At 45.7% G+C, this 16,034-nt stretch overlaps 1 protein-coding gene across 1 annotated transcript in view; it reads left to right on the top strand.

The window, feature by feature from the left end:
* Window positions 1-11,792, top strand: part of LOC103373434 (glutamate receptor ionotropic, delta-1-like) — a 109,231-nt gene extending 97,439 nt beyond the window's left edge. Inside the window, exons 12-13 of the mRNA XM_008303320.1 lie at window positions 791-1,031; window positions 11,301-11,792. Coding sequence (XP_008301542.1) covers window positions 791-1,031; window positions 11,301-11,792 — 733 coding nt within the window. The remainder of the gene's footprint in view (window positions 1-790; window positions 1,032-11,300) is intronic.
* The last annotated feature ends 4,242 nt before the right edge of the window (window positions 11,793-16,034 follow it).

Below are 16,034 nucleotides of genomic sequence, written 5' to 3'. Positions count from 1 at the left end.
GCTGGATGTATCTCCACCAACTGGCTCCTCTGTTCTCTGGTTCTGATCCGTGCTGCACTTATTTAGTTTATTTTACAGGATCTGATGCAGACCGTCTGTTTTCAGCAGATTAAGCTGACATGTGACTCATTTAAACAGATTTTCTGTTTTCACCATTTCTGGTTCACAAATGTTCTCATTTAGGAGTTTTTTAAAGATGACATGTCCTTCTAACCCGTCAGCGTTTGAGCTTCAGAGGTTTTAATGTAAGCTTGAGGTTTACTCTGAAGGATTTTTACAACCAAAGCAAGCTGAGATGATCTGACAGCACATGTTCACGAGTTTCTCTGATATCTGAGCGTCTCCTACAGACAAGGTTGTTCTCTGGATTGAGCAGTTTGGTCTCTAAGATGTTGGAAAACTGTGAAAAATGTCAAAAACAAATGTTTAGTTTTGTCTGCAAACCAGGAAGTTCATTCAAGAGCTGCAACCAACAAGGAAAATAAGTGACCAGTTGTTTGATCTCTGAAGTGTTTCCTGAAGAAGACAAAAGTCTGGTTTTGTCCAAAGATATTCAGTTTGCTGTCAGAGGAGGAAAGAAACAGAAAACATTTATATTAAGGAGCTTCTAAACGATGACTTCAGCTGATTGATTCCTGCACATCCTGTAGCTGCAGGATGAATGTGTTTTATGCTCTGCTGATAAACAGATTCCAGGTTTTGTGTCTCCTCTGAAGCAGCTCCAGGTCAGACTCGTGTTCGCCTCCAGGCGGCGACTCGGTGCGACTCACCTGCTCGTGTCTCTCTGCAGGATCCTGGAGCTGCAGGAGAAAGGCGACCTGGACATCATGAAGCAGAAGTGGTGGCCTCGGACCGGCCGCTGCGACCTGAGCAGCCACGCCAGCGCTCACCCCGACGGACGCTCCCTCAAGCTGCACAGCTTCGCCGGCATCTTCTGCATCCTGGCCGCCGGCCTGCTGCTGGCCTGCCTGGTGGCCGGGCTGGAGGCTTGGTGGAACAGCAACCGCTGCCGCCAGGAGCAGCCCAAAGAGGTGACCGAGCACAGGGCCCGGCGGACGGGCCAGCGGGGGGAAGACACTGCCACACTCTACTTTAAGGATCCAGCCGCAGACGCGAGCCCCGACTTAGTGGAGCTCCAGTACACCCAGCTGTAGAGGGTAGCGGTAGCTAGAGGAGGCTGGGACAGAGGCAGGACACATGTAGACGCAGCCCAGGACACTGATGAAATCAAATTTGGTCTCTTATTATTATTATTATTATTATTATTATTATTATTATTATTCCCTCCATTTTTTATTTCCGTCATCGCTCCACCTCGTCCTGAACTGACACCAGAGCTCATCTGTTTTTCTTTGGTATTAAACCACACGGAGCTCTGACCAAACTCCACCTCACCTCCACTCTACTAATACACCCATCGCACCTCTTTTGCTTTGACTCGACCAAAACACTCGAGGCCTTACGAGTCCTGCACGGTCCCTCGGCGTCGGCTCCGTGCTGAATCACTGTTCTAGACTCATTTCCTTCGGTGAGCTTTGGTAATTCGCTGCACCCACGGGTCCTGACAGTATAATTAGCAGCAGAGATTGCTCGGGCGGAGACGGATAACGGTGTCGAACACGGACTCGCCGTCGTTTTAGTGTGAAACCCTTCAGAGACGTTCGGCCTTAAACTGAGCTCAGTTTGAACAGAATCAGTTGGTCCAGGACCTGGAGCTGCTCATCTACAAAGTGCCTACTGAACACCAACACAGGAAGACTTCAGCATCCTGATCAGTTAGAGCAGGTTGTTATCCACTAAACATCCACGTTGTACCGATTCAGCGCCACAAGCTGAGTCCAAAATGATTCATATTTATCACCACAGTCTGATTTAAAGTGATGTTTTGGACCAACTGGTTCCTTCTGGCTGAAAACGACATAAAAAAGTGACACCAGACAATAAAACATTATGTCAGAGACGTTAATGACCAACTTTAACTGTTTTTATGTCTTTTTTTTACTGGTCAAGTCAGTTATTATTTATACAGCAGACTTAAAACAACAGCTGTTGCGCTAAAAGGCTTTCTAGTAAAAACCAAGATGCTGATTGGTGGAACAAATTAACGAGTTTAAATATTGGAGTTCAGACATTACAGTGTTATGAGTAAACAGTAATTTACAAATTAGGGATTAAAACCCGACAGAACTTATGTTAAATACTATTTTACTTGATTACAGTACTAAAAATACCACGTCTGAAATGATTCATATCGCTGAAATTGGTAGAAATGTCTGAGAAAATGCCCGTGTTAGTCAACTAGTCACGGACAAACCCAATAAAAACTGGATGAGAACTGAAAGAAACAACCAGAAACATTAGGAATCCGTCTCCAACACGACGTCTTTCTGCCTTTAGATGCCTGTTTACGCCGTTTTCAGTCAGATACAGTCTGCTCATCAAACAAAAATTCACTTTACATCAAAAGTTGGCCGAGATGAACCTGTTAAACTGAGTCATTCGCCCTCGGACTGATTTAGAGCTGCATTCTGTCCCAGTTCTGTACAGTTTAGCGATCCTGCCGTCTCAGAACATACAGTAGCGCTACATAAAGCCCCCAAGTGCCTGCTGTTATTTCTAAGTGTGAAAACTGTGGGACAGAAGTGGATCGAGTCCAGCAAACAGTCGAGCAAACTTCAGCTGCGACTGTCTTAACAGACCATAAAGCTGCGATAAGAAATTCTGAAGCACTTGGCAGCAGAACGGCAAAATACGCCGTCAGCTTATCAAGTTTTCATCCCACTGGAGCCGTTTTTGTGGCTCTTTAGCTGCTAAATGTTCCACCGTCTTCACTCCGCTGTCTGCTGCCGAACACGCCGCGCAAAGTGGCTTTTACAGCTTATTTTGCAGAAAAGGCCACAGAGGATTTATGCAGGAGCCAAATATACGACCGAAGGAGCCGAAAAGAGCTGCAGAGCTGAAGTTCTCACAACAACACTCTCAATCAATGCTAATTAACAAATAACGGCGCCTCCACGCTGCACGTACAGGTCTGTAGCGCGCTCCGTATCGTTTTACTGGAATCCAGTCTGATTATACGACACAGATTGTAATTAAAACCATAATCAGCTTCACTAAGTGGATTTCAGAGGCCGCTAACTGATGCTGACAACCCGCAGAATTAGCTGAGTAGCGCAAGAAACCAAACGTAGATCACATGTGGAGCCTCCTGACGTGAGAACACGATAAAACACTGACACCTGAAGCGCCCTGAGGTACACCTGTGGTTTAGTCCCACTCGGTGAACTCGTGGAGCTTCTTCCTCGAACAGCAGAGAACAACGCTAGAACCTGGAAGCAGCTGAAAACCTGCTGCTGTTCCCGTTGGGGAGGCTGAGATGTCGGGTTCAGACTCACGGTATCAGCAAGAAAACAGTTCACTGATGGTTATTCTCAGATTAGCGGATGGTAGCGGTCAACTAAAAGACTTTCCCGCAAAGTTAAAGACGATAAAAATACGTCGTGTTCCACGTGTTCGATTTGTTAAGTGTGAAAAACTTTTCTTTGTTGCTTTTCTACAAAGAACAAACCAACAGACGTTCACTCAAGAAACAGAGAAATGAAACGTCATGTTTAAGAGATTAAACTCGATAAAATAGAGACTCTGTACTCGAGTACTGTTTCCTGTGTCGGCGGATATTTTGGTGAATGGCGTAAAAAGCAAAGGTCCAGTAGTCCAGTAGAAAGTCTGACTTCCTGTAGGGTTAGCTTGAACTTTCGTCAGTCAAACATCAGAAACATCCAGTTGCCATTAAACGAACCACCTACAGGTTCATTTTTCTGTCTTTTTTTAAACTTCTCCAACCCAACGCACCACTCTGGAGACCTCTGGGTGTTGCCATCCAGCAGGAACATCAGAGAACATGAACACAAACAGCCTCCTGATAGTCTGTCTACAGTCGTAGGTCAGTCGAACCTCGGCGTAGTGATTCTGCTGAAGTTCAAACCTGCCGTTGGTTCTGAGTGCACCGAAGCATCAACAAACACTGACCGAGATGCTGCAGTTGAAAATGAACTAATACGTGGCCGTTCTCAGGGGAGAACTCTGGTTCTGCCCAGTAGCTGCTATTTGTCCTGGTTCTGGTGCACTTGGAGGTAACGTCAGGGTTGAAGCTGTTGGATTGGACCAACAAAGACTGGAAGGGACGATCAGGGGCCAGGTCCTGTAAGCAACAGCAGAGTCCCTGTGGTGGGAAGCTGCCTGTTGACGGCTGGTTGTTGGTAGTTGAACAAAAAAAGAGGGATTTAATAATCATACAATTTGTTAATCAAATGGAACCCACTGGACAGTAGCCCTGTGCCATTATTACTGTATCTAGCAACATCTGATCTCGGCTTGAATCAACTCATGTGAGGGAAGTCTTTGTCATGGCGCCCCTTGACTAGTTAGACCCCCCCACAGGCCGTCAGTATGAAGCAGTCGTGTTAAACAACTACAACACCTGAAGCAGGTATCGGATATCAGCAGACACTCAACACTAAATGATTAGGTTCGAGTTTGAACACTCAGATCGGGACATCCATATATAAGAAGCACGAGCTAGCATAAAGAAACCAGCTGAGCCGACGCTTTGAGCAGAACCATCCTGCAGTCTGAACCCAGCATCGGCCGTCCTGACAGAACCAGAACCAGATCTAACACACCTTCTCAGTCCAAACATGTGGCGCGTTACTGCGTATGAGCGTCTCCGAAACACTCGAACACAAACCCGACCTCGACGACATCCAAGCGGCGGGAACACCCGGAGGCGTCGGTCACGTGACAGGAAGCCAGGTGGGAGGAAACCTCTGATGTGGATCCATAAACTAAAGTGTGAGCAGACCGTTGGCTGGTGTGTCGCCCTGTTAGCAATAAGATCTGTCTCCTACATCCGTCCATTAGCTGCTACTCACTGTGTCACGTCTTATTGCAGATTATATGTCAATGTGGACGCCCGTGTTATCTATCTCCTCTCCTTGTCTTCATCTATCCTCTTCAGCTTTTGATTTACACTTGACTGTCTATGATCTCGTGCAGGTTACTAAGGATTACAGACTGGCAAGGGTTTCTGGTCCATTGACATATAATGACATTACAACTGCTTCATCGGAGGGGAGGAGGGACATTTGGACAGACAGAGAGAGAGGCTGGGATGAAGCAGAAGCTATTGATACAGGTCAGAATAGACCTCCTATAACACTACCAGAAATAAAGACCAACCATTCAAACGCATATCTGTGCCGTCGCCAAGCTGCTTTCTGTTTTCTACATGGGTGCATTTCTGAGCAGAAACGTGACTAAAGCCCGGTTTACTGTGGCCCAAGTTCTGGAAATACACAGCAGCAGATATAAAAGCACACACAGGTTTCAGGAACAACCAACACCACGCTCTTCTCATTTTCAACCACAAACACGATAACGAGATTACACGAGTCCTTCCAGACAGAAACGTTAAGCTGTAGGCGAAGAGTTTGGGGGTTAAATCGAATGTTTTGTTGTTAAACTTCCTGTTTTCTCATTAAGCCTCCCACTGATTAAAGCTAATTGCCAATTTTCTAATCAGGACGTTATTTCCAGAACAGAACGTTTCAGCTCCGCAGAAAGAAAACTAAAAAAAGGCCCAAATCTAATTGGTTCACGGTTCGAACGCAGACAGTTTTGCTGTTAATTGCAGCTGATTGAGTCGATCAGTGCTCCTTGTTTAGAAACCCTCCTGGTTCCTGCAGTGCCTCTCTGTTTCTCCTCGCTTCGTCTCATCTGGCCATCTTTACCTGTGTGAACACATCTCATAAGGGCTGACCTCTGACCTCACTTTTACCTGTTTCAGTCGTCTTGAACACAACAAATCCAGTTCAGTTTAGTGCCTTTTTAAACACGTCTGTATCAGAACAACCCAGTACTGCCTGTAAGCCTTTATAAACCCAAAACACACCAGGACTGTAAAAACCTCTCGTCCATGCTAGCAGGCTAGCTAACTAGCTTTATGTCTACAGATAGCAGCTGTTGTTGTATTTCTGGACCAAGCAGCTGAACTTCACCACTCACAGGATAAACCAGACGTATTAACGCTTCGATGTCAAACGACTGCACCACCTCTAAGGAGCTGCATCATCTCTGACCTTAACAGTATTTGATCAAAAACAAAAACTTCAGAAACACAATGTTGGAAATTCAGGTCTTAAAGTAGAACCTCAAACCAACAAAAGTGAATCCAAATGTTCTGGTCAGTCTACCTGCATGAACACGGTTCTACAACGAGCCGAGAGCAGCAGAACCTTCTCAGTTCTGGACCTCTGGACTGTGTCTGTCTATGTCTGCATCATGGCTCCACATGGAGAAGACCTGAACAGAGGAGGAGAAACATCTGACTGAGAGACTGGACAAAGATGGAAAAGGATCCAGAAGATCAGTGAGCAGCTAGAACCCAGTGCAGCCCAGTGTGAGCAGGAACCAGGAGGTCCAGAAGGAGCCACAGCAGCACTGATCAGGGCTGCAGTGGTCGTCCTCCTACAATGACTCCACGGACAGTCAACTACTGTCACTATGGAGCTGTGGACACCAGACAAAGGCAGCTGAGTTTAGAGTTCCTTTGGCAACTTAAACTATGGCGAGGACACCTCCTTACATCAGCCTCCATGGAAGGAGGGCAGGAACAAAACCTGGTTGCTGCTCAGAAGAAAACTTCCAGATGAAACTTTGCTAATTTATTTGAAAAAGCCTGATGGATGCTGGAGAACATCCTCTGGTCAGATGGAGATCAATGTGTTGGGCTCACATGGAGTCCAGATGTTTGGTGTGAACCTGACCAGGACCACCACATGGATCATGGTCCTGACAGTGAAGCACGGAGGTGGCAGCATCATGATGTGGGGCTGCATGAGGGCAGAAGGTGTTGATGATGTTTCTAGAAGCTCCATGAATGTTTGTGGATATAATGAAAAACTAAACGACCACAACGAGACACAAAAAATCTACAGAAAGACGCAACAGGATCATAAAAAGGTTTTTTTTAAAATGACCATAAAGAGACACAAAATGGCCACAAAAAGTTAAATTAGTCAGATGAGTCCAGATGTTTGGTGCAGCCCTGACCAGGACTGCTGGAGTGGATGCATCGTCCTGCCAGTGGAGCTCAGAACTGAGCACCAGAACAAAAGAAATACTGAAAAAACAGCAGATATGAAGGTGGACTGACTTCTGTTCCTACTGTGAGGCCTGTATTTTCAATGTAGGATCTTAGTTTTCTACTTTACACACAACTGATCGATGGAGCAGGACCAGGATCACTACGAGGTGGTGCAGCTTCAGATGGTTTGAGGTGTAGGCGACACTGCTCTCGTCTCTGATAGGAGCACTCTGAGCTGCTCTCTGTCGCTGAGCCTCGGTTAAATAAGCGTCATTAATGTGGAAGGTGACCACCGAGCAGACTCCCGGCTCTGCATTTACAGTCAGCGGCGTTATCAGCGTCTCCAGGGAGGCCGGCGGCGGCGTATCCGCCTTCACTCGCAGCTGCCACTCATCTTACAGTAAGAGATGTCGGTATCAAAGGCAGCCTGTTAAGAGTTCTTCTGCTAAAGGGTTTAAATGTTTCACAGGGCCACTTGAATCCAAAATGAACCAGAAACAATCAGAAACTGTTCTTATCGCACTCGAGCACAACCCACTCGACGGTTGCAGTATTTGCAGAGTAGCAGGAGGCGAAGTGATTTAAAACGCCCCCCGCTGGGAGCGCTCATTAAAAGAGCTGTTTGTTTTCCAAATTAATGGAGGCTTTCAGACGCCCGTTGTTTTCTTCCTCTCCACTTACATCACTGGTCTGTCTTTAACGACCGGCTGAGGTTTAATCCAGACAGTTATTTATTCAGGCGAGCTGCCAGTTTGACGCAGCTGAAAACATATTTTAATGAGGTGCCAGTCCGCCGAAACAATAACCTGAGCGGAGATGTTTTAATTGGCTTTGAGAGGATCGCTGAGGCCGAATCAGGCCCGCTGGATGAGCACCGCGTGGTCCTCCAAGGCTCGAATAACGGCTGCAGACAGATGTTCAGCCTCAGAGGAGCTCGACCAGCTTTCAGCAGCATTACAGCTGTAGTCCACAGAAAGCGCTTCACACGTCTCTACCTCAGCACGATGCCCAATGACAACCCGTCTGCCTTCATTTCTGTTCCTAAGCCGCTGCTTCCCCTCCAGCCAGGGCAGTAGCCACCCTGAGGACACTGAACGTCTGTTCAGGAGTTCAGCAGCTTCAGATCTGACCTGATGCAGGCTGGACTGGCGCCGACTGTTTCCCTCTAAATGTAGCTGTTTTCACGCCAAAGGAACGTCAAGAAACACGATAAAATGTCAAACAGTGAAGCTAGAATCCTCAAGGGTTCAGGCTCGGCTGGTTTGTGCAGTTCTGGTGGAAGTTCTACCTGCAGGGAGCCAGAGACAATCTGGGACAGCTGAAACTTTAAACGTTTTTAACCAAGCTGGTGTTGATAGAAGTTGTACGTAGCAAAAAAAAGGAAAAAAAAACGCTTCTCCGACCCAGTGGAAGATCTCAACCAAACAAAACTGATGAGTAGTCGACTCCTCGTGGAAACATCTCGTCCATCAGCAGCTACTAATGTGACTAAAGAGGAGCTCGTTTGTCCGTTTACAGCTGAAGCAGTGATCTGATGACCACAGTGCTGTTTTCTAGACACGTTTCTGCTGGTTTGACGTCGCTGTAGCCGTCTCACAGTGAGAGCTGGAGTTTCCTGGCTCACTTATCTCCATGTGAAGCAGCAGCATTAAGAACTGGTAGCCTGGTAACCTGAAGCAGGTCGTATTTCAGCGCACGCTGCTGCGCCGTCGTACATGTGAGGATAATTTAGGTCCTACAAGGTCAAAACTGCCCTTCAGCCAAGTAGAACAACACAAATGTGGCTTTAAAATCCTGAACATCTTGAGGACGCCCACTTGATACCTACATGAGTATCTCCTTCCCGTCGGTGTGCTTGTGCATGACTTTGTGAAATCCTGATAACACTGCAACACGACTGATGTGTGTGTGGTGTTAGCGTACAGTGTTGATGTGTCATTGTTCTGAATATCACTTGTGTCGCTGTGATGACTTGCTGTGACTAATATCATTGTATCTCTGAGTTGAAGCGAGTCCAATGCTGGAGCCAAACGCCGACACCGAGCGACTCCGTGAGGCGATGAGTTGATTTAAAATTCTCCCCAAAAACACAAAATCAACAGGCTGCAGCGAACACGCCGGGAATCTGTAATCAGAGCGTGGCTCAGCAGTCGAGTCACGCCTCCCGCCTCCTGCCTCCCGTCGTCCTTTACCTTCCCGTGACCCAGTGTGCTGAAGCAGACCTGCAGTTCAACAGGGAAACACTCGAGTGTCTATTAATGCCTAACAAGTATGCATGGCTGCAGTCGGCAGGAGATGCAGTGTCAGCCAATGTTTTGATTAAATTGTTCTGATAGCGAACCAGTTCTGCGCCGCCGGTAACCAGCTCCAAGGGCAGCGAGGAAAAACACACGCCGCCGCCGACGGGAGACCAAACACATCAACATATTTCCAATGAATAAATCTAAAAAATTCACAATCGACCTTAGTTTTAGAGCCAAAGTGAATTTTAAAGTTTTCTGACGATGCAAATCAGCAGTTTGCATCCGTACGCGCTTCTTTAAACTCTTTTCTTTGATCAATTAGTCTCTCTGTTAATTAGTTTGGTGCTTAAAATGTCAGAAAATCAATCAGCGTTTCCCAAAATGACAAATGACTTATTTTGACAGTTGGGAAAGAATTGTGGTCAAATCTTAGTTTGTTCAACTGAAGCAGGTCTTATAGACGGTTATAGATAGTTATAGATGCTAACAGATGCTAAAAGACGGTTATAAATGCTAATAGATGCTATAGATGCTAATAGATGTTATAGATGCTAATGGATGGTTACAGATGCTAACAGATGCTAATAGATGGTTATAGATGCTAAAAGATGCTAATAGGTGCTATAGAAGGTTAAAGATGCATCAGAAACGTCTTTATGATCAATTTATGTTTATAGAATTAACCGGTGTTAGGAGCTACTTCTTCAGATATCGAATTTTTCCTGTAAGAAATGAAAATAAGTAAAACCAAGAAATGCAGCGGAACGCTTGAATTATTGGTTTCAAAACGGTTCAACAGAACCGTGTGTTCTGGAAAATAATCAGTCGAATTAGAACTAAAGTTGGGAAGATACTAATAAAGATTACTTTCGTTGTTAAGTAATCTGGGGATTGTTTTCAGGATTAGTTGATTAGTTTGGTCTTTAAAATGTCATAAAATGGTGAAAAATGTTGATGTCTTGTCGTCTCCACAGCCCAAACCTATTCAGAATATACCCACATTTAAGAAGCTTCAGGCAGAGAATTTAGGTTTTTTTTCTTAGAAATTACTTAAATGTAGGAAAGCAAATCATTGAGACATCCTGCTTTAAAAAAAAAAAAAAAAAAGGCTCTAACAACAAACTACCTTCAGTTGGTTTGTTATAGAGATGTTTATGATTAATTGTTAATCAAATAATAATTTAACCGATTAAAATATATTAACCAATAAGGCAGAGAAAGAAGAAGGTCGTTCAGGTCAGTAAACGTAACCGCAGACCAGCTGTAGTACCTGGTTGTTCCACCAGGTGGAGCCTCTCATTGTTTAATCTTGTAGAGACCAGAGGAGGCGTCTCCAGACTACAGCTCATGGTGGCAGCAGAGAGCATTGTGGGAGTTTAGCAGCAGTGGGACCATGACAGAGACTCTGAGGAGGTTCATGTCTGCTCGTCGGAAGACGTGTTCTTAAGACGAGCCGAAGTTTATCGGGTTAGCGTTCGTAACGTAATTAAACTGTTTCAACAGTTAGATCAACCGTCTGTTGTCAGAAACAGCTTGTGGGATGAAGTCCACTCAACCTGTGGTATCGGTTAATCGATTACTGATTGACAACGCTGCTGATCATCGGTTGAGAAAACGTTTCCTGGTGGTTTGGCTCCAGGATTGTGTTTCTCCAGACATCAAACCGTTAATTCTCACTGGCCAAGTTTGATTTCAAGGTGCGCACTGATTGGTCTGATTGGGCTCTCCACTGCGGGCCGGCCCACCAGCCGGTCCGGCAGTCCAAAACTAAGGCCACACTGAAAAGCAGGTTGCATGGAGCGCCAGCAGAGCTGAACCAGAATCCGGCCCATCGCCAATCTCAGCCTCTGTGTCCCTCCTCCTCCCCTCCCTCCCCCTGTCTCTCCTCCTCCACCTCCCCACTCCTCTTGTAGGACAAGGAGGTGAACCTGGAACAGGTGCATCGTCGTATGAACAGTCTTTTGGACGAGGACTTGGCCCACAAGCAGATCCCCGGCCCCTCTATCGAGATCTCTGCGCTGGACATCGGCAGCATGCAGCCCAGCCAGGCCTCTCTGGTGGCGGGGCCGGAGTCCGTCCGGGACTACCCGCCCTCGGGCCTCGCTGTGACCACCTTCCTCCCCGGGGAGGGGGCGCCGCCTCCTCCTCTTCCCCACCCTCACCATGGGGGGACCCTAGGCAGGACGCTACCCCCGTCCCAGGGCCCTGGCAGCACCACGTTGCCGCCGCACCACCCCCTCAGCAGCACCAGCCTCAGCGGCACCATGCAGTGCAAACACAGGGCCCCCAACGGGGGGCTCTTCCGGCAGAGCCCTGGCAAGACGCCCATGCCAATGTCCTACCAGGCAGTCTCCGCAGGACCCATACCCGAAGCCATTGAGGCCACCCACAGTACATCGATATAGCGGTGGGAGGGGTGAGGCTCGGTCCGGGTCCGGATGTGAGGCGGGTCGAGGAGGTGTAGAGGAAAATTATTATAGAAAGAAAAAAACAAATGTACAAAGTAAAAAGATTTTGTATCTCACTATCTGTTCAGAAAGTTACAAAAAACTAAACACACAAAAACAAAAAAACAAACACACCAGGCGGGGCAGGGGGCGGGGCGGTGGGCGGGGCAGGGGGCGGGGCCGCGGGTGTCATTTTTCTCTTGTACATACGTGTAAATACCAAGAGAACGAAGTGAGGTCAAAGTGTATTTTGAATATTCTCAATTTTTGAAGTTGAGTTATAAAAACAAACAAAACGAGACAAAAAAAAATATATATATATATATATATATATATACATTGATGAAAAAGTTATGACTGTTTGAATGGCTTTGTAAATTTTGTTCAATTAAAAACAATGACGCGAAATTCATTGTGATTGTTTTCTAAGTGCCGAAATGAAACGATGTCTCTCCACAACTCATCGATGTAAACCCATGATGCACCGCTGTAGGGGCGTGTCAGTGTTGGACACCTACTGTTATGCACCTCTGTACCAACCCTATATACCGTATATCTTCAGCATCGGACCAGAATAATCACAACTTCTTCTTTTTCCCCTCCATTTGTATTGAATATATAATATACATTGTTTTTTCCAAGCAAAAGTCTACATTCATTTTCTTATGTTGACTGTAAATTGTGTTCGTTCGACACCTTGCCGGAGGAACACGTGGATTTTTATCAGGTTCGTGTTTTACACACAGCTGACTGGTTTGTTTTTCTAGAAGCTTTTTATTTGGCGCCGGTACAGGTCCAGGTGAGGAGGGTCAGATGTGAAGGAAACAGGAGCGGATCGAGGGCTGCGTTCACTTCCGCTCTGACGGGCTTTAGTGGGTTCAAGTGTTGACTTCTAGACTTCGGCGGTTGGGTTGTAATTGTGACAGAATGGCCTCCGCTTCGTGGTGTTGTGTTTTTCAGCCAAACGAAATTGAATTCTTCTTTAACTGAAGCTAAAGTATTTGTAATTTTGGGGGAACTACCGTGACATTTAGTCAGAACATTCGGGGCTCCCAGACCACATTTCCTTCTCGCGTTCTCCTGAGATAAAAAAAATTCCAGCCTCACAAATTCCTCTACTTCATTCATAAATGTCTGTTTTAAACTAATTTTTCTTTCAGATATTTTAGAGCCCAGTCAGTTTTCGGAATGCTAAAGGTTAATTATTAAGCACATATTAACCGACAGGGCAAAAAAGAAAGTCCTGCGTGACATAAAACATTTCATGGACCAGCTGCAGTACCTGGTTGTTCCACCAGGTGGAGCCTCTCACTGTTTAGTAGAGACCAGAGGAGGCGGTTATTTTAAAAGTTATTTACCATTTTCCACTCCTCAATTTACACAATTGTTCTTCAGTTGACTGCAAATGTCTGTAGAGTGACGATATTTTTAGCTGATTTAAATGAAGTAAACAAAAATATAAAGTAACACTAATTACACAGTGACGCATCGTATAAGAACAAACTCATATCGGTAAAAACGCTGACTTTTGACGTGGACTTTTTACAGTTTTGGCTGCTTTTGTTATTTTACTCGATATTATCTGTATCTTTTCTTTTTTTTAAAAGAAGGAGAATCTGTAAAACAGCAAGTAATATTATACCTCATTTTTCTTTTATAATAATGTTAAATTATCCCCCAACAAAGGAAAACATGTAGATTATAGATTTTTTGTGATTTTACTCGATATTTTTCAACTGATACAACTGGGAAAATCTATAAAATAACACGATTCAAAACACAAACTGTATTTTGCAGTGTGCCTCGCTAATTTAAAAAATTGCTTCGGACTATGATTGATTTTGACTTTCCGAGGTCCTGTTTCCATCTGAAGGAGCTTTTAGAAACTGAAACAGCAGAAAAAGCTGTGATTTGTGAAAGTTTTGCTCCAGTGGATGGTTCAGTTTGACTTTAGGCTTCAGAAACATCCCCAACAAAAGACATTTCTCGATTGTTCCACTGAAACCAACACCGTTCATCAGACCATCGTAACGTCTGCAGCAGGCTGAACTGGTGTGAACGCAGCCTCGAGAGTCTCCCTCCTGTTTGCTCTGGTTCACCTGAAGAAAGGAAGAAGTCTTGTAGAGTCAGCTCTATAGATCCGTCTTTACTTTTTGATACTAGAGACTTTAATGTGAAACACTTGTACACAGGTTCTCCTCCTGAAAGCAGTCGTTCTAATCAGCGGTCGAGGCTTCGTGTTCCCACCGTCACCCTAACGAGATCCGTCACGACCTGCGGGGACGACGGACGGCGTCCTCGTCCAAAGTGCAATCAGAAGCTCGGCGGCGATTATTCTGCAGGTGTCGTACCTCCGTTGCTAGAAACAAACGGGGAGTCCGACGGCGTTCGCTGGACGGTTCTGCTCCGTAGAAGACTGTGTGACGAGCCCTTATGGGAGGAGACGTGAAACCAGGCGTCACTCCGCCTCGTTCTGCCGTCGTAAGTGCGATTAAATGTGCATTTATGGGCCGAACGACTTTCACTTTCATTTGCCGGGAAACTGGCAGTTTGGAAACGAGCTGATGACACGCAGTAGAGTTTCCAGGACACTAAGAGGCAGACTGAAGGGTCTCCACTGAAATGTACAGGCAGGACTTACAGCAACGCGTCGGGACGAAGGGCTTCGATTCCCAAATTTACTTTGGAGACGAAACACCAAAGCTACTAGTCGTGGTGGGTTCGAGATCAGAACGTCTGGTTTGGTTCGACTCCGTTGCCTCGTGATTCGGTCACATGGAGCGTCCTACACACTATCCAACATTTTAAAGGCCAGATTTTTCCCGTTCTGTTCCTAATGGCAGCGCGAGCTCTAGAAATCAGCTGGGTCTGTGGACACACCGGGCGAATCGAGGTCTCATCCACACTAATAGGGACGTTTTCCTACTCTGATGGCTTCCCTCTATGTTTTATAAAAGAAAATCTGTCCACGTGACCATCGTTTTAGGAAAAAATATCACTACAACAAGTACAAGCAAGCGTACGAGGCCAGTTTACGTCCAGGACACACCGACAGCACAGAGACTTTACGTCGAGTTTTTAAGTTTAGTTGTAACTCGACTTCAGAAGGCTTTTAAAAAGCGTCCGAGACATAAATGCGGAGAAAAATCCCGTAAAATATCCTTATTAACGTATCGTAAGAGTCTTTGGGATGTCAGCTACAGGATTTGTAGATGCATCCGAAGGAACAAGCTCTCAGAAAGTCGATCATTTCTGTTTTCAATCATCTTCTCACGTCATCGATCAGTTGTTTGGTTTTTAAAATGTCAGAAAACAGTGAAAACCAGAAAATATTCACATTTAAGAAGCTAAAATATGAGAATTTACACATTTTTAAATATATAATTACTGGTTGTGGAAGATTCGGTGGTCGAGGACGAATCGGTTCATCGTTGCAGCTCCGCCCTCCCACATTCATTTTTTATGCTTTGTGATTTTTCTGACGTGTCGAAGCTCCAAACCTTCATCAGATCGCTGAGTTGTTTCTGTTAAAGACGATATTTAGCGTTTTTCTGACATGTGACTGGATCACGGGGAAACGTTTGGAGCTCTACAGAGAATCAAAAAGACGAACGTCGCTCGGCTCACCGTGAAGGACCAACACAGGAGCAGCACAGCCTCCTGTTCAGACAGTTCTTTTCTGCCAAAGGCGGTCCGAGACGCTCACGCTGTGTTTGTTAGCCGGGTTCTGGACGTCGTCTCCGGACAACACGAACTGTCCGAGCATTCGGTCTGTCACGGTGCATCCACAGGAGAGCCGTCCTTTATTTATGAATATGCTGCTTGGAGTTTCTTAATCTTTAATAAAGAAATATGGTTTACAAGCCCGACTCTGGTGTGTGTCAGTGAAGCAGGAGGTTCTTTTGTGGTTTAAGATGATTTTTCTTTTCAGAGTTCCCCACAGTTCAGAGTGACATTTCAGAACAACTTTGTCCTCCAAAGCAGAGCAAACTGTAGACGTTCTAGTTGGTTAAATGCTCAGAACTGACAGGAAACACGTGTTCTGAAGCTAAAATCACCTGAATCTGAAAAACCAACCGTCAACACAGCTGGTCGGTAATTAATTAGGGTCCGAGCACCCAAAAGGGTGCGAAGACCCTATTGGAACTGTTCGGATTATTAGGGTCCGAGCACCCCTACTTGCTGCAGCAAGCAGGGGGC

The sequence above is a fragment of the Stegastes partitus genome, unplaced genomic scaffold (genome assembly GCF_000690725.1).
Source record: "Stegastes partitus isolate 25-593 unplaced genomic scaffold, Stegastes_partitus-1.0.2 Scaffold1980, whole genome shotgun sequence".
NCBI classification, from domain to species: domain Eukaryota; kingdom Metazoa; phylum Chordata; class Actinopteri; family Pomacentridae; genus Stegastes; species Stegastes partitus.
This window is presented reverse-complemented; position numbering and strand designations above follow the sequence as displayed.